The 23,036-nt window shown below is 47.4% G+C and overlaps 1 protein-coding gene and 1 non-coding gene across 2 annotated transcripts; both read right to left on the bottom strand.

The window, feature by feature from the left end:
* Nucleotides 1-8,145: 8,145 nt before the first annotated feature.
* LOC138376709 (U6 spliceosomal RNA) lies at nt 8,146-8,252 on the bottom strand. Its single transcript, XR_011231692.1, has one exon. It is a non-coding gene; the product is annotated as a U6 spliceosomal RNA (small nuclear RNA).
* Nucleotides 8,253-13,394: 5,142 nt separating this feature from the next.
* Nucleotides 13,395-17,663, bottom strand: C28H10orf71 (chromosome 28 C10orf71 homolog). Its single transcript, XM_069460899.1, has one exon. It carries the CDS (start codon nt 17,661-17,663, stop codon nt 13,395-13,397), a length of 4,269 nt encoding a protein of 1,422 aa, XP_069317000.1.
* Between the last annotated feature and the right edge of the window lie 5,373 nt (nt 17,664-23,036).

Genomic DNA, 23,036 nt, shown 5'->3' with positions numbered 1-23,036 from the left:
ACGGGGTCTCGCTCTTGCTCAGGCTGGTCTCGAACTCCTGACCTCGAGCGATCCACCCGCCTCGGCCTCCCAGAGTGCTAGGATTACAGGCGTGAGCCACTGTGCCCGGCCCATAGGGTTTTGTGTTGTGAGTTTCCAACAGATGTTCCACAATGTCTGTCCATTCCACTCATCAATTTCATCTGCATTGTTATCAATCTTGTGTTCTACAAAGAATGGTGCTAGGAATATTCTTTTACCTGCCTTCTGGTGAGCGCATGTATGCAGTTCTCTTAGACACAGACCTTGGAACAGAACTGATGGGTATCAGGTAGGCAGGAATCAACTCTAGCAGATAATGCCGCAGAGGCTGCATGAACGTTCACTCCCATCAGCAATGCATAAAAGTTCCCTTTGACAATGCTTCACATTGATAGTTTTAAAATTTTAGCGATTCTGATGGGTGTGTAGTAGTACTATCTTTTTATAGTCAGGTTTTTCTTTTTTAGGAATAATTACAGTAAAAATCACCCTTTGTAGCTTATAATTCTATGAGTTTTAACACATGTATAGTTGTGTAGCCACTACCACAATCAAGATACAGAACATTTCCAGTACCCTCCAAAATTCTTTTGTGCTGCCTTATAGTTAAACGGCCTTTAAACTCTGACTCCTGGCACCCACCTATTTGTTCTCTGTCTCTATATTATGGCCTTTTCTAGAATGTCATATAAATGGAATCATATGGTATTCCATTTTATAGGTAGCTTGTTGAGATTGGCTTCTTTCTCTTGCCAAAAATGCAATTGAGATTCGTGGGTGTTCTTTCTTTTTATCACTGAGCAGCATTCCTTTGCACAGATGCACCAAGTTCATTTATTTATCAGTTGGAGGACTTTTAGGGATTTTTGGGGTGAATAAACCTTATTTGGTCATGATGCATTATATATACTCATTTTATATAATTACATGTCATATAAATTAGTATAATAAATGCATATAATATATATTATATGTAATAGGTTATATGTTATCTCTCTATTTAATTATATATTATTATATATAACTTCATATTATATAGTTACATAACCATATATAACTATATATAAAATTTGTTAAAATTTTGGTAAGAATTTTTACATCTATATTTATGAGAAATACAGGTCAGTATTTTTCTTTTTCTTTTTTTGGTAATGTCTTTGTCTGGTTTTGTATAAGAATACAAAAAAAAGCAATTTGCAAAGGTTTTTTTTTTTCTTTTTTAGGTTTTTGGAGGAGTTTATGTAGTTTATTTATTTCTTCTTTAAAAGTTTGATATAATTCACTAGTGAAGCTATTTGGACCTGGGGAATTTCTTGTTAGAAAGTGTTTAAACTACTAATTTAATTTCTTTAATAGATGTAGGGCTACTTGGGTTACATATTTCTTTTTGAGGGAGTTTTGATAGTTTGTGTCTTTCTTTGAATATGCCCCTTTTCCTCTAAGTTGTCAAATTTCTTGGCACAAGGGACGTGAATAATATTTCCCTTTGAATTCTTTTTTTTTTTTTTTTTTTTTAAGAGACAGAGTCTCACTCTGTCTCTCAGGCTGGAGTGCACAATCATAGCTCACTGCAACCTCCAACTCCTGGGCTCAGGTGGTCCTCCCAGCTCAGCCTCCTGAGTAACTGGGACCACAGGCGTGAACCACTGTGTCTGATCCTCTTTGCATTCTTTTAATTTCTGTGGAATCTGTAGTTACGTCCCTTACCTCATTCCTGTTATCGGCAATTTGTGTTTTCTCTTGTTCTGTTCTCATCAGTCTGTCTATAGGTTTACCCATTTTTTTTGAGCTTCCTAAAGAATCAGCTTATGGTTTCATTGATTTTCTCTATTTTTTTTTTTTTTTGGTCTTTTTAAAAAAATTATTGATGTTTATTTTTTCCTTTCTTTTGTTTACTAAGAATTTCATTTTGCTTTTCCTTTTTTAGTTTCTTAAGGTAGACATTGAGGTCATTGATTTGAGACCTTTCTTTTTTTCTAATAGGGGCATTTAATACTATTAATATAACTATCCTTCTAAGTGGTATTTTAACTGCATCCCACAAATTTTAGTACATTGTGTCTTCATTTTCATTCAGTTAAATATTTCTAATTTCCCTTTAGATTTATTCTTTGATCCATAGGTTATTTAGAAGTATGTTAGTTTCCAAATATTTGGGCATTTTCTAGATATATTTCTGTTATTGATTTCTAATTTAATTGTATTTTGGTCAGAGAACATATTTTTTATTATTTGAATTCTTTGAAATGTATTGAGACTTATTTTATGGCCCAGAATATGATCTATGTTAGTAAATGTTCCATGTGCACATGAAAAGGTTTTTTATTTTTATGATGTTGGTTGAAGTACTATATAAATGTCAATTATATCAAGTTGGTTGATAGTGTTTTTCAAGTCTTCTATATCATTCCTGATTTTCTGTCTACTTGTATCAATTATTATACTAAGAGTTGAAACCTTTAACTATAATTATATATTTTTTTATATTTCTTCTTTTCATTTTATAAATTTTTTGCTTCATGCATTTTGAAGCTTTGTTTTTAATTAGGACCCTTTATCACAATGTATTCACCGTCTTTATTCTTGGTAGTATTTATTTGTCTGAAACCCACTTTGTTTGATATTAATGTAGGCATGTTAGCTTTATTTTGGTTAGTGTTAGCATAGTATATCTTTTTCTATGCTTTTACTTTTAAAAATTGCTTGTGACTTTATATTGAAAGTGAAAATCTATTGACAGATTATAATTGTGTTTCTGTTTTTCTATCCAATTTGATTATCTCTTTCTCTGAATTGGGTTGTTTAGGCCATTTCTATTTAATATAGTTACATATTTGGGGTTTAAGTCTATCATCTTGATATTTACCCTATATCCTGTTTATTCCTTCTTTCTCTTTCCTTTGTTTTTGGATAAATTATATTCTGTAATTTTATTTTACTCCATTATTGGTTTAATCTCATGCTTTGTTTTTTTAGTGGTTGCTCTAGGATTTTTAATTTAATCCATAATTTAAAACAACCTCCCAATAATATTATCACACTTATACATCATAAGAACTATACAACAGCATTCTTCTCTTTACCTCCTTTTGTCTTTGGACTATTTTGACATATATTTTACTTCTGTTCATATAAATCCTACACTGTGGCCAGGCGTGGTGGCTCACGCCTGTAATCCTAGCACTCTGGGAGGCCGAGGTGGGTGGATCGCTCGAGGTCAGGAGTTCGAGACCAGCCTGAGCAAGAGCGAGACCTCGTCTCTACTAAAAATAGAAAGAAATTATCTGGCCAACTAAAAAATATATATAGAAAAAATTAGCCGGGCATGGTGGCGCAGTCTGTAGTCCCAGCTACTCGGGAGGCTGAGGCAGGAGGATCACTTAAGCCCAGGAGTTTGAGGTTGCTGTGAGCTACGCTGACACCACGGCACTCACTCTAGCCTGGGCTACAGAGCAAGACTCTATCTCAAAAAAAAAAAAAAAAAAATCCTACACTATATTGCCATTACTTTTGCTTTAAACAATTATCTTTTAAATATATTAAATGTAAGAAAAAAGTCTTTTTTCATTTACCCACATATTTACTATTTTTAGGTTTTTTTAATTCTTTAGTGTACAGGGTGTCCCAAAAGTCTCCTTACAAAGGAAAAAATTTGTAAAATTTTATAATGAATATTTTGTACATAAATGTACATTTAGCTACAATTTCCCATTTTCCCTTATGTACAGTGACTTTTGGGACACCCTACATATCCAGATTTCCAGATTGACATCTGGTCTCATTTTCCTTCTGCCTGAGGAGCTTGCTTTTCTATTTCTTGAGCTACAAATCTTCCAGAGATAAATTCTTTTAGATTTTTGTCTGAAAGACTTTATTTAACCTTATTTTTGGAATATATTTTTGCTGCGCAAAGAATTCCAGGTTGATGGAGTATTTATTTTAGTACTTTAAAGATGTTGCTTTTTTGTCTTCTTGCCTGCATAGTTTCTGGTGACAAGTTTGCTGTAATTCTTATCTTTGATCTTTTAAATGTAATGTATCTTTTTCTATGGCTGCTTTTAAAATTTTCTCTTTATCACCAGTTGGCATGGTTTTCCTTAGATTTATACTGCTTGGAGTTTGTTGAGCTGTTTGGATCCCTGGATTTATATTTATTATCAAATTTTGAAAAAAATCTACCATTATTTCCTCAAATTTTTCTCTTCCCTCCTCCCCACCACCTTTGATTCCAATTAAGTGTATATGAAACCTCATGATATTGTCCCACAGGCCACTGATGCTGTTAACTTTTTAAAAAGTCTTTCTCCATGTGTCTCATTTTATGTAATTTCCATTGCTATATCTTCTAGTTCACTGATTTTTTTTCCTAATTGTCTAATCTGTTAATTTCATCCAATGTATTTTTCATTTCAGATTGTATTTTTTAATCTCCAGAAATTATATTTGAGTTATTTTTTATATCTTACATTTCTCCCCTCATCATGCTTATGTTTTCCTCTACATTCTGGACTATATGGAACATATTTAGAGCTGCTGTTTTCATGTTCTTACTGCTAGCTCATCATTTCTTCCATTTCAGGATCTATTTCTATTGAATGAATTTTTCCCCTGGTTATGAGTTGTATTTTCCAGCTTGTGCATGCCTGGTGATATCTTACTGGATACTAAGCATTGTGATTTTTATATTATTGGTTGCTGAATTTTGTTGTATTATTTTAAATGGAGTTATATTTTGTCTGGTGAACAACTGAGTTACTCGAAATCAGCTATATCCTTTAGAACTTATTTTGGTAATAAAATGTTCTGTAATCTGTGCTGTGCAAAATAGTTGTCACTACTCACATGTGGCTTGTGAGCACTTTCTATTTGGCCAGTGCAATTGAGGAACTAGACTTTTAATTTAATTTTAAATAGCCACGTTTGGCTAGTGGCTACCATATAGGACACTGAAGCTTTATAGGCTTACTTTTGAGCTTTTTAAAGGGTAGATCTAGGGAGCCTTTATTCTAAGATTTATTTAGCCCCACCACTAAGGTGAGACCCTTCTCCATCCAATGCCCTGTGTCTTGTGAGGCATTGCCGCTCTGAAGATTTGGACGGGAGCTATTCCCAACTTGTCCGAGTGCTGGGCCTTGTTCTGCTCATGCATTGCTGTGGTTCTTTTCCTGACATTGGTAGTTTCCTCTCATACATATATGGAAGCCAAAGACTGGAGGAGACCCCTCTGCAGATTTCCAGAGCTTTCCTTCTCCTAAGCTAACCGCCGCCGCCCCCCTCCCCAAGTATCCTGCCCTGCAAATTCTGGCTTTCTGGGCCTCCTGAAATGCTGACCTCTGTGGCCACAAAGACAACCCCCCAGGCTCTGCTTGGGTTCCCCCTCCCTGCACTCCAGACTGAAATTGCCTGCAGACAATAAGCTGGTGGAATCACAGGGCTCACCTTGTGTGTTTCCCTTTTCTTCAGGATTCCAGTCCCGTGCCACCTGTTGTCCAATGTCTAAAACTTCCTGTTGTCTCATGAAGAAGAACCCCTGTTGGCAACAGGGACTGTAGAAGAGGCATGCTACACTATGTGTAGCTTAGTTAGTTATTGTGGTTAATTTAAGTGATTGGTGAATTCAGTTAAGAGCTTATTCATGGAGTATGATAAAATCATTTTTAAGCAGATTCCTTTTGATAACCAAATTCCCATTTAAAGTCCAAAAGCAAATCAGAATGGCCTAGTTGTATGGGCCTACTGACGTCACCTTAGATGAACACATCTCACCTGGCTTGCTGGAGTCTCTGCCCAAGGGGCAGAGAGAAGGAATCACTCTGAGAGTTTCACTGGACCTAGTAAATCTTCTCCAGGGCCATAAACATAGGGTCGGATTTACTTAGAAAAACCCTTGGGGTTTGTTGAACTTCTTGGATCTCACTCCCACTTTTCATAGTAGCTGTTTATTGATTATGGTTCTATGTAAAGTTATTTCAGATCTTCAGATTTTTGTCCAGATGGAATCACAAGTGTTACAATTTTTTTTCTTAAAAACAAAAAAGGTAGTGGGCAAGTTGGGAGTGGATCAACCTAGCAGTAGTGGCATTTGAGAATAAATTAATAAAAAAATTTAATGTTACCATTTACTGGTGATATAGAGAGAAAAATTCCAGCATAAATAATGAATGGAAGCATACTTGACTAGAAAGGTTACCAGCCTTTTGATCTGAGCCACGCAAAGAACCTTAGTGTACACATTTCTGTGTACGATAACACAACATCAAAAGCAACACAGCTTTATGTAGAAACGTAGGTCACTCTTTTCAGCCATACGTGGAGAAGTAATAAAGGCACTCAGGGAAAATTAATCTGCAGGTTTATATGGACTGCATGGAGATCATATTCTGTAGTGTGGTGAAAGCTATGTCCTCAATGGCCCTATGTATAGACACAAAATTTTTTTGTAATCTTTAAAACCAAGATTAAATTCATTTGCTTAAGTCCTGTTGTATAAACAAAAATAAAAATAGAAAAGAAAAGAAAATGAATGATCATCTAAAGTTTAAAATTCCTAAATCGTTCAATTAATACAATTGGGGGATACTCCATCACGGTTTCTGAGAAGTCCAGGGCTGTTTCAGCTAAACCACAGGGCACACAGTTTGCTTCACCTAAGTGGTCCTGGGTTAGTTCAATAAAATAAACATGTATAACCACATACACATGGACATGATCTTTGCTAGTTAGATTACTGATCAAGTCAGTCTCAGAGAAGTTTATGGTGGACTTCGTATCTTAGTCCATTTTGTGCCGCTATAACAGAACACCACAGACTGGCTAATTTGTAAACAACAGAAGTTTATTTGGCTCATGGTTCTGGAGGCTGGGAAATTCCAGATCAAGTGGCTACATCTGGTGAGGGCCTTCTTGCTGTGTCATAACATGGCAGAAGGTGTCACCGGGTGAGAGGGCAGTGCTTGAGAGAGGGAAGGGGCCGAACTCACCCCTTCTCCAGGAACACACTCCCTCGTAAACCAACCCACTCCCAGGATAACAGCATTAAATCCCTCACAAGGGCAGAGCCCTCAAGACCTAGTCATTTTTTAAAGGTCTCACCTATCAACACTTGCTGCATTGGGGGATGTTTCCAACACATGAACTTTGGGGGACACCTTCAAACTGCAGCACTTAGCATCTTCTGCCAATATCGTGGAGGACTCAGATTAGTTTCAAATATGACATGGGCATTTTGGAGGGAATTTATTCCTTCTTTTTCTCACCTTCTGGTGGCATCTGCCACACCGCTTCCATACATAGAGTGTAAAAGGCAAAGGTCTTTCGCAGGGTGGGGTGGGTCAGCCCTGTCAGCGAAGATAATATGCTCCGGGAAGAGTGTGGCCTGGGTTTTTTTTTTTTTTTTTTTTTACAATTGTGCTTAGCTGGGGTCAACTGGTTTCAAGTTTTTGGAACCTCAAGAACATGCTCAAAAGAAGCTGCTGGAACTTTTTGGGGCATTAAAAAAATCTCTCTGTGACTTATCCTAAAAACCATAAAAGACACTGGTTTCAAAAACTCATAGAAAAATTTATTGAGATACGAAGATGTCAAGCATTCTCTGGATGCTCTAGAATTTTTTCTTAAATTTCAGAATATTATGGGGTTACAAATGTTTTGTTTACATGGATTACTTTTATATAGTTTGAGTCAAAGCTATAAGTGTGCCCATCACCCAGATAGTGTGTATTGTGCCCATTAGGTATGAATTTACCCATCCCTTCTTCAAGGGATGGGTAACCCTTGAAGAAATCAACCCTTACCCACAGGCTTGATTTCCATTGAATTTTACTACCATATGTACACATGAGTGTTGATCATTTAGTTCCAATTTTATAGTGAGTACATGTGGTGTTTGGTTTTCCATTCTTGTGATACTTCACTTAGGAAGATGGTCTCCATTTCCATCCAGGTTGTCACAAAAGGTATTAGTTCACCATTGTTTTATGGCTGAGTAGTTCTCTATAGTATACATATACCACATTTTATTAATCCACTCACATATTGATGGGCATTTGGGTTGTTGCCACATCTTTGTGATTGTGAATCGTGCTGCTATAAACATTCAAATGCAAGTGTCTTTTTTTAATAAAAAAAAAAATGGAACTCTTCATGAATTTGCATGTCATCCTTGCACAGGGGCCATGCTAACTTTCTCTATGGCATTCCAATTTTAGCATAAGTGCTGCTGAAACGAGCACTCTAGAATTCTTTAAAGCTCCTTGGTGCTTGGTAATGTTCAAATCCTATTAACAAATTTAAACCTAGATGTGTGGATGCTTTAGGTAGTGATGCTATTTATCTTTTAGAGCCACTTTTACTGTGATAATATTTATTTCCCCATCTATGGGACTAAAATTATTAACGGAAAGATTCATTGGTGTGAGCAGAAATGGGAAGAGAGATAAAATAGCTACCTTAATTTACTCTCCTGGTCCTGAAGGGTAGCACCCCTGATTTTTCTTAGGTGACTCAAAAGTTAAAATCCTTCTATACTAACCTGGCCTTCCCACTTGGCAACAAAACAATGATGAAATACTTCAGGAAACTATAGTCTGATGTTGAGTTCTCCCCGTGGTAATAAACACAGAATTCAGGAATATTCACCACATTTGCTTAATACAATTTGCCTAATGTCCTCTTCCTAAAACCAAATAATAATTTGGTTCTGATGTGGGTTTTGGATGTCATTGTGAGTGCCAGTAAGTCCTTTCAGCTGCCTTTTGTTGGCAGGTGTGGAATTTCTCATCAAACAACATTAGTGAAGTGTGAGTACTTACCTAGGGGTGGCATTGTGGGACACCTATTCTTGGGCCTCGGGTCCATGAGACCTGTCTGTGGGGTGCAGCCTGCCTCCCACACGGGTTGGGGGAGCAGAGCACCCATTCCGGCTTGGGACTGGAGCTCACCTACGTGGTGTCCAACAACCAGTTGGGAAAAGTGAAGAAGCAGTCAAAATGGCTTGGGTTGCTGTCCCCAAAGACTATTTTTACTGGCTTCAACCCAACAATTTAAAACAATTCTACTGAATTCAGTGATGTTCACTGGTTGCCTACTTTGTGCCTGGCCCTGTGTCAGCCGCTGGGGATGCAGCAGTCATGTGGACAGGCAAGATTCCTCCCTCCAGACTGACCACTGCGTGGGCGAGGGAGACAAAGGGGTCAGTAGGCAGCTATGATATGTCCAGTGATGGGGGGTATGTGGTGCTGGCAGACTCAGAAACTGAGGTGCGGGCTCAGGAGTCAGGCATCAGGGACTGCCTCCCAGAGGACACGGTGTCTAGGCTGGGGTACCTTAGGGTACGTAGGAGGTAGACAAGAGAAGGCTGTAAGGTTTGGACCTGCAGGAAGTAGATAGGGGAGGGCAGGGAGAGGGCGAGGCTGGAAAGGCGAGGAGACTGGGAGGGAGGGCTCTGGTTATCTGTCGCTGCGTAATAAAACACTCCCACACCTCGTGTCTTTCACAGCTGTGTGGCTCAAGAGTCTGGCAGGGCTCCATCAGCCCCTGGCTGGACCTAGAGCCCCGGCTGAGCATGCCGGGCTGGCCGTGCGTCTCCCTCTCTTCCGTGTGGTCCCAGGGCCTCCCCAGGCCATCTCTCCACACCGGCTGGCCTGGGCTTCCTTACCGCGAGTGACATAGCGTACCTGGATTGCCTGCGTGGCGGCTGCAACTTCAGGAGTGTGTGTTCCCAAAGGCCAGTGGAAGTGGCCTGGTGTTTTCCCATCTCCTGAGGGAGCAGGTCAGAGAACTGGCTGCCATGTTTTAACACAGCCACGGAAGAAAGAGCATGTGCAACAAACAGGGTGGAAATGGCGCGTTTGGTCCCCTCAAAGAAGCTCAGGGTGGCTGGGGCCTGAGGCAACTGTAGGGACAGGCAGGTGATAGGGCTGGAGGGGACAGAGGTCCCAGTGTGTGGGGACCTTGCACGCTGTGTCCTGGAGCCTAGCTCTATCCTGCGGTGAAGAGGAAGGTTCTGGCAGGTTCTGGGTCAGGGTGATGCACTGGGGAACGGTGACCCTGCGGGGAGCCGTCTGGAAGGAGGTTGTACTGGAAGTGGGGGCACTGAGAAGGTGCCGACAGCAGTCTGGGTGAGGGGTAGGGGGCGCAGATGGATGAGGGATTGATAGAGACCCGGACGCAGAATTGACAGAATTAGGGGCAAGAGCCTGGGAGCAGGGTGGGCGGCACCCAGGACTGTGGCTTGGACCACCAGGCAGTGCACAATCTCTCCACACCCTTGCCAACACTTATTATTTTCCTTTTTATTTTTTTAACAGTAGCCATCCTACAGGGCGTGAGCTGGTATTTCATTGTGGTTTGGATTTGCATTTCCCTCATGGCCAGTGACGTGGAGCATTGGTCAAGAGGTTCCAATCAGAACGCAGCCACCTTCTGGGAAACCAGCACACCAGGCGGCAGAGCTGCGGGAGCTGCGTGCGGCCAGGACAGACGGGGAGGCCCCGGCGCTCACGCTGCCCTGTGTAGCCGGCCAGTCCCCGCGCAGGGACGCGGGTCACAGGCGCGGACAGCGGCGTCGGCCTGCAGTCTCCGCGAGAAGCAGACCGCTTGATTGACGCCTGGCTTGGCTGGTGACACTTTCTGTTTTCCTCAGTGAGGAAGAACAACAGGCTCAGCACAGAACACCGAGACGGACGGGGCATCCCGGCGTTTGGGAGCGGGAAAGCACCGCACAGCAGCCCGAAGTTCCGGACTGGGAGAAAGACATTGAGCGGTGGACAGCAGGAGGGCAGGCGCCCACAGCAACCCTCCAGGGGCGTTCTGGAGACGGGGGAGGGGTGGCCTTCCGAGAAGGGGGAGGAGTGGCCTTCTCGAGAAGGAGGAGGGATGGCGTTCTCGAGAAGGGGTCGGGTGGGGGTCCAGGAGGGGAGCGATGATGGGGAAGGACCTGGAAAATCAGGGTCAGTGTGGCAGTGCCCAGAGCAAGCCAGGGCTTGAGAAAAATGCTAAGACAGTAAAAAATAAATAAATAAATAAATAAATTTAAAACTGCATTTTGGTAAGTGCTGAGCACAGGAAGTGTGGCTCTCTGCTTGGGGACGATGATGGTCAGTGACGTTCATCAAATGTCTACTTGTGTTGGTCCTAAACGGAAGACGCAGGCAACATCCATAGCTTCCACAAGCAGCACGCTCATGCCTCTCCCCCCCTCCTATTAAACACAACGCTAGAAATAGTGTTTGTTCTGGGCAATCTAGATGAGAGAAATATCAATTCAGAAGCTGAAGGACTTATCAATAAAGGTCTATCCTACTAGACTACACTGGTTCAGTTTTTGTGCTGATTAGAAATGCTGATGAACAATTAGCTAAATCAATGCACTTTGATATGGCAAGACAAACCTATTAGTATTTAATATGTCATCTTTAATAGACAGATTAAAGCTGGGAGATTCTGGTTTCTTCCTAAGTTGATGCACCAAGAAACTTTGTGTTTCTTGACTTGGCTCAGGTGCCCTCTCCTGAAGGAAGCCCCTTTTCCTTCCAGGCAGCCTTCGGTGCTCCTCAGAGCAACCTATTAACTTACTTCACACATGGGCTTGTAATTGTCTTTCTTCTCTGTTAGATTTGAACTCCTTGAGTGCAGAGACAGGATCTTATCATGTTATCTTCAGCACCCACCTAAGTGCCTGGCACATTGCAAATGTTTGTAAAAGGGAGAGAGGAGGAAGGAAGGAAGGGAAAGAGGGAGAGAGAGAAGAAAGGAAGAGAGACAGAGAGAAGGAGGGAGGAGGGGGGAAGGAGGCACTGACGTCCCTCAGGAAAGAAGAGGACATCCCTGGCCAGAGAGTCGGGCTTCCCTGGGTAGGGACTCTCACCTTGTGTTCCGTGGGGCATAATCTTCCAGGAACAGAGGCCCTTTGCTTGTAAGCGAGCGAGGGCTTCCTTCTAGCTGACTTGCTGGGGGAAAGTCTTTGTGTTTTTAGCTCTGCCCACGGCCCTGCCAATATTGCTTCTAAGAAGATGACTGCTTCTCCAAATAAGTTCCTCAAAGCAATATTTTTCTTTGTGCGGACATAGGTACTATAACTCTGGTTATTACTGAACTGAGGGATTCTTCTTTTGTCGGGCAATTCTTTTCCTGGGGCCCTGAGAATTTTTAAATGAGACATTATGTTTCATATTTTAGTAAGATGAAAATAAAGTAGAGAGGATGCTTGAGGTGCTTTGGTGGCAGAGTCAAAAACACAACTTTGTTCTTGTCCCTTGCACCCAGTGAGTGACTCAGGGGAGCCAGATTTCTGGGACAGTGGCCTGCCTGCCCTCCTGGCTGGTCATCCGGCTGACTCATCAGGTGGCCAAATTGAATGGCATTGGGCTGGGTGTGTGTGTGTGTGTGTGTGTGTGTCTGGTATTTTCCACAATGAAAGCCAAATTGTGGCTATACTTTTTGGGAAAAAAAATAGGTACAAAATCCTGAATCCAAATCATGACGTGGAATGTCCTCAAAATCCCTCCACGACCGTCAAAGCCTTAAGGGTGCAGTTGCCACACTCTACTCCCTTGAGGTGATTCAGATATTTCCCTCCAGATCCCCAAAGGTTGGGGACTTGGGGGCAGGGGCAGGACACAATTTCCTTTGGAATGCAGGGCACAAGTGCAGGTCACTAAATCAGGGTGGTGAGGGCCTGACTCAGCTTCCCCATCCTTGGCCTTCGTCTTGGGTCTTCCTCATTTTTCCTCCCCAGAACTGGCAGAGAGCCTGGCGCCTAGACGGCAGAGGCAGGGAGTGCAGGAATGAGGTGGGATTCGGGGCTGCAGTGGATGAGGAGGCAGCTCCGGCCAGACCTGACCCCCGCTGCCCACAGGAGGAGGATAGGAGTCCAGGGACAGAACCACAGCTACAAACCTGTTTCACGTTTTAAAAGGTGGCCTGTGAAGAAAACCCATTCTATGCAAATAAACATTTCTGCGAGATTGCCTTGGAGGTCCTCCAATTCTTCCTGAGGGGACCTGGAAACTGGCTACAGTGTCTGAGGGGGGCTCAGAGGTTTGGGTGGGCGCAGGGGCAGAGGGACCCTCAGGACCAGGGATGGCCAGGACACGGAGGGAGGGCGGGGAGGAGGGGAGTGAAGAGGATCTGGGGAGGGGCGTGGAGGGGATGTCACACAAGCAGCGCCCTTCATCAGAGGGGAGCCCAGGGGGCCTCCAGCTGTGGCTGTCTCAGGATCCCCACTTCCTTTCAGACTCTAGGGATCTCAGATGGCTAAGCGTGTGGTGTTGTGTGTGTGTGTGTGTGTGTGTGTGTGTGTTACTTGTTCTGGGGCAGGGGGAAGTAAGCTCTTCTGGGTTTATCTGGGGATGGGGGTCCGTCTGCTGCAATTCTCAAGAAATGCCTTCTGTGGCAAAGTCCTCCAGGTCATCTGTGGAGATGATGCCCAGGCCTGGAGCTTCTGCACCCTCCTCTTCTGGGCCCTGGGGAGGCCCCTGGGGGTGCCTGTCTGCAGAGTGCTGGGTGGGGTCACCCTGAGGCCCCGGGGCCAGCTGGAGTCCAGCCTCGTGGGCACTCTGGGGCCTGGCTCGGGCTGCCCCCGGCGCTCGAGGGCCCTGCCTGAGGAAGGTGGGGGCGGAGAGCTGAGAAGAGCAGCGCAGGGGCATCAGGGCTGTCACGGGCACGGGCCAGAAGCCGGGATACAGCACGTAGGGAGTGGCCGGGGCATCCGGCAGGGGTGACTCAGGGGAGGCCCCCTCGGATGAGGGGATGGAGACCTTGACATACTTGCCCGTCTCTGGGTCGTAGAAGGTCTTGATTTTCACCTGGAGTGGCAAGTCGAAGAGAAAGTACTCTCCAGACTGGGGGTCCTGGAGCACCTTCTGGGTGGCAGGGTAAGGGGACAAGGGCTTGAGGGACTGGGGCCCCCCAGGCTGCCTCCCGATAGGCTCCGAGAAGCCGGACACGGAGTGGCGGTGTAGGGGAGGGGGCACGGAGCGCACCGCGGGGAAACTGTGTCGGGGCCTCTCTCTGGGGGATGGCGGCCTTTGCTCTGTCCACTCCAAGTCCTCTGGGCAGGGCTTTCCCTCCCGGGACTCGCCATGCTTCTCTGACGGCTGGTCGGTCTTTCTCCTCTTGCTTGCCAGCTTCTTTGCCCGCCGCAGGGCCTTCTCTGTCTTGGGTGGGACTGCGGGTGGCTTGCTGGCAGCCCTCCCCAGCTGAGGAGGGAGCTCCGGCCTCCCAGGGGGGCCTGCAGAGCTGGTGGCCACGTCTGGCAGTGAGTCTCGTGGAGAGAGCGCCCGGAGGTCTTCTGCCGGCGGCTCAAGTTGAGGGTCTGAGCTGGCCTCCCACACGAGGGCGTGGGTCAGGTCCTCCCTTCTGGTGACCCTGGCAGGACCGGGGCTCGCTTGAGGGGGCTCCTCGGGCAGCAGCTCCAGCTCACTGGCATCAGGGGAGCACACGCTGCTCTCCTCCAGGGAGCTGGGGTTGGGGGAAGTTGCCATCTCACCACGCACCGGTCTTCTCCCGGGTGGCCCTGCTCTGGGCGTAGACAAAAAGTGACTATTGGCGCCTTGCGTCTGTTCTTCCCAACAGGTTCCAGGTTGCCACGGGAGTGGCTCGTCTTCTAAGTCACCCTCGGGTAAAGCAATTGTTGGGATGCCCCGAGGGGCAACCGGCTTCCCTGAGTCTGTGGAACTGCTCTTGCCATCGCGTGCCAAGACTGTATGAGCTGCATCCAGGGGTGGCTTCATCCCGTCCCCCTCTCTCCCAAGAGGCAGAGATGGGAAATTTCCCTTTGGGACTAGTCGGGAGGTCTCCATCCTGGCTGTGCTGGACACCTGCCCGGGGTCCTCTGTGACATCACAGGCCAAGAGCTTCATGTGTGTGCCTTGCATGTTAGCAGGTGTCAGCGTGCCAGGCATTTCCTGGCTTTCAGGGGCACAGAAACCAGCATCCTCACCCCATCCTGGCCTTGGCGAGTCCTCCTCTCTATGGCCACCGCCGAGCGAGTCTTCGGAGGACATGGTCCTCAGGAGAGGCAGCATGATGGGTTTTATTACCGGGGTGGCTCTGAGCGTGTTGTCTTTAATCGTAAACAGTATGTGCTTGTTCGTAGCGGAAGACGAGGGGGCAGGGTCTTTGGCATGTGAAAGGGAGGTACCCCTATGTCCCCCAACCCAAGAGCCTCTCGAATTAGCTTCTTCTGCTGACGCCTTCCTGGGCCTTCCTCCAGACACATCTTCCCCTTCTCTTTGCAGCACCTCCCCCTCACTGGGCTCCTCCGTGCGTGTGCGCCCAGCGCCCGAGGCGCGGCCCTGCGGCTCATCTCCCCCCATCACCTTCTCCTTCTCATCCTTCTGACGGTCACCTGCACTCACGTCATTCCTCCTGTCTTCCCGCTGGCTCTCGGTAAACCACGACTTCTGCTGATCATCAAACGAGGCAAAGGATTGATCTGACGAGCTGGTGCTGAATTTGGCCCTGCTTTGGAGGCCCGGCATAAAATCAGACTGGGTGTCGCTGTAAAACACATCTTCCTCCTCAGGGGACAGGGGCCCCGGGGAGAATTTCTGGCCCGAGTGTGGGTTCTGAAGGCCCACCTCTCTCTCTGGGTCTGTCTCCTGCGAGATGGATCTCGAGGGCCCGTTCTCTAGCTGGCTCTTCATTTTCTCTGGGGCCTCAGCGGCCTCAGGCTCCCTGCTGCAAAGCTTCAGGGAGAGGTGCTTCCTGGGGCGGCGCTCCCTGGAGTCTGGACGCCATCCGGCCCTGCCGGGCCCCGGCTCGGACCCTCCGTGGGCGTCGGCGTGCTCGTGACTGCTCCTCTCGGCAGCCTCGGCAGCCTCGCCGTTGACACAGAAGGGGGTGTTGGCGATGACTGGAGGTGTGCCAGGGGTGAGATAGCTGTCTTCTGGGGACTCGCTGCGGTCGGCTGTAGGGTCCTCCTGGGCACCGAGCTGTGACGCAGTAGGGGCATCTGCAGGTCTCTCCTTAGAAAGCTCGTTTGGGGGACTTTCCTCGAGCCCATTGGGAAGCACGACGCCATTGCTCACGGGCTCTTGCTTCCCACCAACCTTCCCTCTGCTTTTCTCATCCAGGCCTCGCCGGAGAGGTGAGGGGCTGTATGTGCTCTTGACACGCTTCCGCACGTCCTTGAGGTTGAACAGCAGGCTAGGAGCTTTGGACTTGTAGCTGTCTCGAGACTGGCATTCACTGGGCTCCTTCTCTTGGTACCCGTTTAGCTGTCCTGGGGGCGAGGGGCTTGTCTCCATGGGTGGACTGTCTGACGGATCCGGGGCGAGCTTGGTGGGTATGATGGGCGTCAGGAGCTTGCTGATGTTGAAAGGGGGATTGTAATGCTCACCGGGGTCCACAGGCATGTCAAGAGTATCATTTTCTGGAAATTGCCCCTGGGGGTTGTGCTTTGTGTACAGAGGTGGGCCTCTCCTGTTGGTCTGTTTCTTTTCTTCTGTGGCTTCTTGTAGACTTTCTTTCCCTCTTTTGCCAGTCTTTGGTTTCCTCCACGGGGCCTGGGTTGGCTTCACTTGAGGGTCAGGCTGGGAGCTGGGAGCTTTTCCCTCCATAGCAGACGCCTGGGCTCCTGGATCCCTGCACCCCCAGGGTCCGGAAGCCGACAGAGCCCCTGCAGCCACTCTGCTCTCGGTCTGACTGACTCTGGCCTGGCCTTGGCAGGGCGAGACTTTGCGCTCAGGAGGATGGGCTTCTCGTAGCAAGGGCACGTCCTCGTAATGTTTGGGAGCTTGGCTTTCTGGGACAGTTTCAGCAGCGTCCTTTCTCTCGAGCAGCTTTGGTTGGTGGGCGTTCCAAGACTCAAAAGCACTATTTTCACTGTGTAGAAAGGTCCCTTTGTGAGCCCACTCCTTGCTTCTTCCAGCCTCACCCAGGGCTGGCTTGTGGGGTGGGGAGGGGAACTTGGACTCTAATGAGCTGGCCGCATTGTCAGGCGCTGGGAGGAAGCTGCTGGAGCCGTGACAGGCCATTTCAGGGTTCTTGGGGGACTCCTGTTCTCCGTGCTTCCTGCTGCTCTGATGGGCACTGGAAACTTCAGCGGGCACCCTCCTAACTGTCAGAAAGGCAGAATCGAAGCAGAAGTTGACACTGTTGTCTGGAAGAGGAGCAAATTTGGGGGGATTTTTCAGAGCCGGGGGCTTGCTGGTGGTAGGCCTGATCTCGCAACGTTGGCTCTCAGTCCTGTTGAAGGACTGGATTAGTGATGACACTTTGGAGATCGGCTTGTTGCTGCTTCTCAGGCCAGCAATCGGCACCTCCAGTCTCCTCTGGGCTGGCGTCAGCGGGGGGCTGCTTTTGGGGTACTTTTCCTCCCCCTGAACATACTTAGGTAGCTGCTGGAAGGTGGCTGCCCAGCCTGCATGCTCCGTGCCTTGTGATGGTAACTGGCTCCAAATGCCACTTTTCCTGTGGGTGTGGCTCACTGTTCCCTGGTGGAAAGTCCCAAACACCTGGCGAGTGGTATCCGGGGACAGGGCCAGATCGGAATCCTGGAAGGATGTGTCCTCCGAGATGCACAAGCTCCTGAACGCCCGGTCAGTGAGGCTGCTCACCTCCCTGTCTGCATCGTCCAGCACGCTGCCGATGCTCGAGGAGTCACTGAACCCATCCGTGCACTTCTTGTTCCCCTGCATTATCTGTCAGCTCTAGGACGACTGTCCCCGTCAGTCAGTGGGCGCCTTTGGTGATGATTCTGGCAAGGGTTGGATGTAGCCTTGTTCCCACAAAATTAGAGCTTTTCGTCAACCAGATGCAATTACCAAGCGGGTTTATTTTTTCTCTGCAAAAGAAAGAACAGTGTGAACAGGATATCCAATTTAGTAGCACTATGCAAGACTGCATGCTGGTCTGGGTGTATAATGGTGCCTGTATGGTTAATTTTATGTGTCAACTTGGCTAGTGTACTGTACCCATTTTTGGTCAAACACTAGTCTAGATGTGACTGGGAAAATCAGTAGACTTTGAGTAAAGCTGATTAGCCTCCATAATGCAGGTGGGCCTCGTCCAATAGGTTGAAGGCGTTAAGAGAAAAAAAGACTGAGGTCACAGACAACAAAAGCAAAAATAGACAAATGGGATTACATTAATTAAAGGCCGGGCGCGGTGGCTCACGCCTGTAATCCTAGCACTCTGGGAGGCCGAGGCGGGTGGATTGCTCAAGGTCAGGAGTTCGAGACCAGCCTGAGCGAGACCCCGTCTCTACTAAAAATAGAAACACATTATATGGACACCTAAAAATCTATATAGAAAAAATTAGCCGGGCATAGTGGCGCATGCCTGTAGTCCCAGCTACTCGGGAGGCTGAGGCAGTAGGATCGCTTGAGCCCAGGAGTTTGAGGTTGCTGTGAGCTAAGCTGACGCCACGGCACTCACTCTAGCCTGGGCAACAAAGTGAGACTCTGTCTCAACAAAAAAAAAAAAAAAAAAAAAAAAAAAAAAAAAAAAAAAAAAGCTCTACACAGCAAAGGAAACAATCACAAAAATGAAAAGGCATCCTACAGAATGGGAAAAAATAGGAGCAAACCATGTATGTGATAAAAGGTTAATATCCAAAGTATGTAAGAAACTCCTACACTCAGTAGCAAAAAACCAAATAACCCAATTTAAAAATGGACAAAGGAACAGAACAGATATTTCTCCAAAGAAGACATGCAAATGGCCAACAGGTATATGAAAAGTTGTTCAATGTCATCAGGGAAATGCAAATCCAAACCACAGTGAGCTATGACCTCAGGCCTGTTAGGACAGCTGTTATCAAAGAAATGAAAGATTGCAAGTGTTGGTGAGGGTGTGGAGAAAAGGGAACTCTTGTACACTGTTGGTGGGAATGTAAGTTGGTGCAGTCACTAGGAAGAACAGTACGGAAATTCCTCAAAAAATAAAAAATAGACTACCACATGATCCAGCAATCCCATTTCTGGATACATCCAAAGGAAATGAAATTAGAATCTCAAAGAGGTATCTGTATCCACGTGTTCATTGTGGCACTACTCACAGTAGCAGACTAGGAGCAAACTAAATGTCTGTCCATGGATGAGTGGACAAAGAAAACACGATATATGCATACAGTAGAATATTATTCAGCCTTGAAAGAGAAGGAAATTCTGACATTTGTGACAAGAGGGGGAACCTGGAGGACATTATGCTAAGTGAAATAAGACAGTCACAGAAAGACAAATACTGAATGCTGTCACCTATATGAGGAATCCAAAAGTCAAACTCATAGAAACAGAGAGAACCAGAGACTAGGGAGAGGGGGCAATGGAGAGTTTTTTGTCAAAGGGGATAAAGTTTCAGTTATTCAAGGTGAGTAAGTTCTGGAGATGAGCATGATGACTACAGTTAACAATACTGTATTGTATACATGAAATTTGCTAAGGGGGTAGATTATGTTGTGTTCTTATCACACACCCCAAAAGTAATAACTAAAGGGGGTGGGAGGAACCCTTTGGAGGCGATGGATAGGTTCATGCATAGATTGTGGTGATGGTTTCATGGGTGTGTTCTTATCTCCAAACTCATTGAGCTGTACACATTAAATGCATACAGCTTTTTGTATGTCAATCTTCAAGAAAATGGCTTAGAAAAAAATAAAAGACTAAGGTCCCCCAGGAAGAAGGAATTCTGCCTCTAGAGCATCTTTGGACTGGGGCTGCAGCGTCAGCTCTTCCTGCGTGCCCAGCCTGCGGCCCGGCCCTGCACAGTTTGGACTTGCCAGCCTCACAGTGCCGTGAGCCAGTTCCTTAAAACGGGCCTGGAGCTCAGATGTGTCCTTTTGAAGAGTCCTTCCCTGAAAGTCCGCGGGGTGTTCCCTCCTCAGTCACCTGTCTCACAGTGCACAGTTTATCTTCTTCATGGTACTGAGCACCATCTAAAGTTACATTAATTTCTTTGTTGCCTATCCCATCATTGGATTGTTAGTGCCAGGAGCTTAGGGATGGCTGGGATGTCTATTCGCTGATTTGCCTTGTCCCAGAGCCACCCCAAGAGGATCCAGTCTCCAGGGCCCGCATCACCTGGGCCTCTTAACTCTGACTTGCCCTTGTGTGTGGCCAGTGGGAGGTGGGAGCCTGGAGGGATGGGGAGCAGCATCTCCTCCCACCCCCCTTGCTGCGGCGTGGGGACCAGGCAGCACTCTGCTCCTCTGTCACTGCGGCCCTCGCCCGGCCTCTGGCTGGGTTCCAACAGCACTCCCTTTTGCCTGCGAGGTCTTGGTGAGGCTGGCTCCCACTCTCTGAGTGTCTCTGCAACCCCGGGGTCCCCTAACTTTGCCTACAATTCTGTCTAGCCCCTTCATTACATTCTCTTCTTTTTTTAAAAAAATTGTGAAATATATGTAATATAAAATTTCCCATCTTAACCATTTTTAAGTATTCCATTCAGTAGTGTTAAGTGCATTCCCATTGTTGTGCAACCAACCTCCCAGAACCTTTTCATCTTGCAAAACTGAACCTCTACACCCATTAAGCAATAACTCCCCATTTCCCCCTCTCCCTGGCAGCCACAATTTGGCTTTTTGTCTTTATGAATTTGACAACTTTAGAAACCTAGTCAAGGTGGAACCATACAGTATTTGTCCTTCTGTGACTGGCTTATTTCACTAAGCATAATGTCCTCAAGGTTCATCCATGTTGTAGCATGTGTTAGACTTTCCTTCCTTTTCAAGGCTGAATATCCCACCGTGTGTGTGTGTGTGTGTGTGTGTGTGTGTATGTTTGTGTGTGTGTGCCCCACATTTTGCTTATCCATTCTTCCACTGACGGACACTTGGGTTGCATCCAACTTTTGGCTACTGTAAGTAAGGCTGCCATGAGCGTGGGTATGAAAGTATCTCTTTGAGAACCTGCTTTCAGTTCTTTGGGGTATATAGCCAGAAGTGGGACTGCTGAATTATATGATAGTTCCATTTTTAATTTAGTGATAATCCTCCAGACTATTTTCCGTAGTGCCTGTGCCAATGTACATTCCCCGCAACAGCGTGCGAGGGTTCCTCTCTCCACATCCTGCCAGCACTTGTTATTCGTTTGTTTTGATCGTGGCCGCCCTAATGGGCGGGCGGTGGCACATCGTAACATGCTCTTCCGGATCCTGTCTGAGGATGCTGCTTTTGGGACCCTTACTGTTCCCTCCTGGGCCACATACCTCTAACGCCTAGAACAGTGCCTGGCCTGGGACAAGGAATAAGAAAACGAGGGCATAAAAAGTTAGACAAAATTGCAAGTATTGACCCTGGAGTGGGCCCAGGTGGGGGTGCCTGGGTCAGTGAACATGTGGCAGGGTGTGGTTGAGTCCTCAACTGGCAGCTGAAACACTGTCAGACAGTGGCCCTGCACACAGCAGCAGGAGCTCAGGGGGCTGTGCTCGTCCCTCCTGGCTTGGCTGGCCTTGGCCACGAGACTGCCAGCACTCCGGGGGACGGGAGGTGAGAGTGTTCCCACCAGGAGCAGGGCTGCACGCAAGGAGCCCAGACCCTGCCTGGCTCCACCTGGCCTTGCTGTGACCACGGCTGGCTGGGCAGCCTCAGTGTGTTTCCCCACCTGCATGGGTGCTGCGTGATTCTAATCACTCTTTTGTTTCCGGAGAATGGGGGTCACGTGGCCCTGCAAGGCCCCATGAGGTTAGGGACAGCGTCCCCACACAGGGCTGGTCACCGTCGGTCACAGGGTTGGTTGGAGCTGCTGGGCTGCCAGTGCTGCCCTCTGTCCTGGTGGCCAGCCGTCTTTGGGTCTGCTGTCTCCTGTCTCTTGACCACGGCACTCTGGTGAGTTGCCAGTGCTGACTCGTGGGCAGGCGGCTTGCTTTTGTGAATGACAGCACAGAGCTGTGGCTCTGGAGAAAGGACAGGACCCTGAGTCCTAGCGGACTGAGTGAACCAACAAGGAGCCGCTGACCTGCTCCGAGATGGCCTCTCTGCACCTGCCCTGCAGCCCTGGGCTGCCAGCTCCCCGGGAAGCTCGTGCTCATGTGCTCTTACAGGGCTGCGAGCGAGCGAGGGGACAGCGTGGGCCCACGTGGCGGGCGGAGGCAGACCCTGGGGGCTGGGCGAGCACACACCCTTCCCTTCGCCCGCAGCCACTAGAAAAGCTGTCCTCAGCCTCCCACACAGCTAGTGTGGCGGGGGACAGGGCTCTGGTCGCAGGGAGGGGAGCAGCAGAATTCTGGGAAAGTGCTGGCCTTTCTAGTCCAAGCAACAATCCTTGTCGTCTCTGCGCAGTCGGTGCCTTTCTTCTTGCTTTGAATGCAGAGCAAAGCCTGAAGCAGAGTCCGTTTCTCTGCTGCTGCCGTGACAAAGGCGGCACTCGGACGGCTTAGACACTTCTCCCGGTTCTGGAGGCTGAGAGTCCAAAAGCGAGGTGCCGGCAGGGTTGGTCCTTTGAGGGCTGTGAGGGGAACGCGCCTTAGGCCTCTCTCCTTGGCTTGGGGACGGCAGACTTTACCTCATGTGTCCTCACGTTGTCACTGCTCTATGCTTGTCCCTGTCCAAATCTTCTCTTTTCATCAGGTCATCTGTCACACTGGATTAGGGACCACCTAATGACCTCATCTTAACCAATTATATCTGTAACAGCCCTATTTCCAAAAAAGGTCACGTTCCAGGGTACTGAGGGTTGGGATGCCAACACTGAGCGCCCTAAGCCTGAGGCGTAGGCGATGGCCACTGAAGGCCAACTTGCTGGGCGCGGAGCGTGGGCAGATGAGGAGCGCCAGGCCCCGGCCAGCGATGCTGAGCTGTGGGCCCGTGATAGCACCACCCGCTTGAACTTGTATTGCTGGGGCTGTGGGGACCTTAGTGGATTCGGCCCTTGAAAGTCAGGTTTTCTGCCTTTCGAGATCCTACCAATATAGTCAAAAGTCTCCTGGTGTCCCGAATGCTGGATTTTTCATCTTGGCAATGACCAAACTCAGTGATACTGGGGTTTCTGCACTTCCATATTAAGGAGAAAATAGGATGGTTGAACACCCATGTTTAGAAGCTTAGAGTCAAGTGAACAACCTCTACCCGATTA

The sequence above is a fragment of the Eulemur rufifrons genome, chromosome 28 (assembly GCF_041146395.1).
Source record: "Eulemur rufifrons isolate Redbay chromosome 28, OSU_ERuf_1, whole genome shotgun sequence".
In the NCBI taxonomy this organism is placed as follows: Eukaryota; Metazoa; Chordata; class Mammalia; order Primates; family Lemuridae; genus Eulemur; species Eulemur rufifrons.
This window is presented reverse-complemented; position numbering and strand designations above follow the sequence as displayed.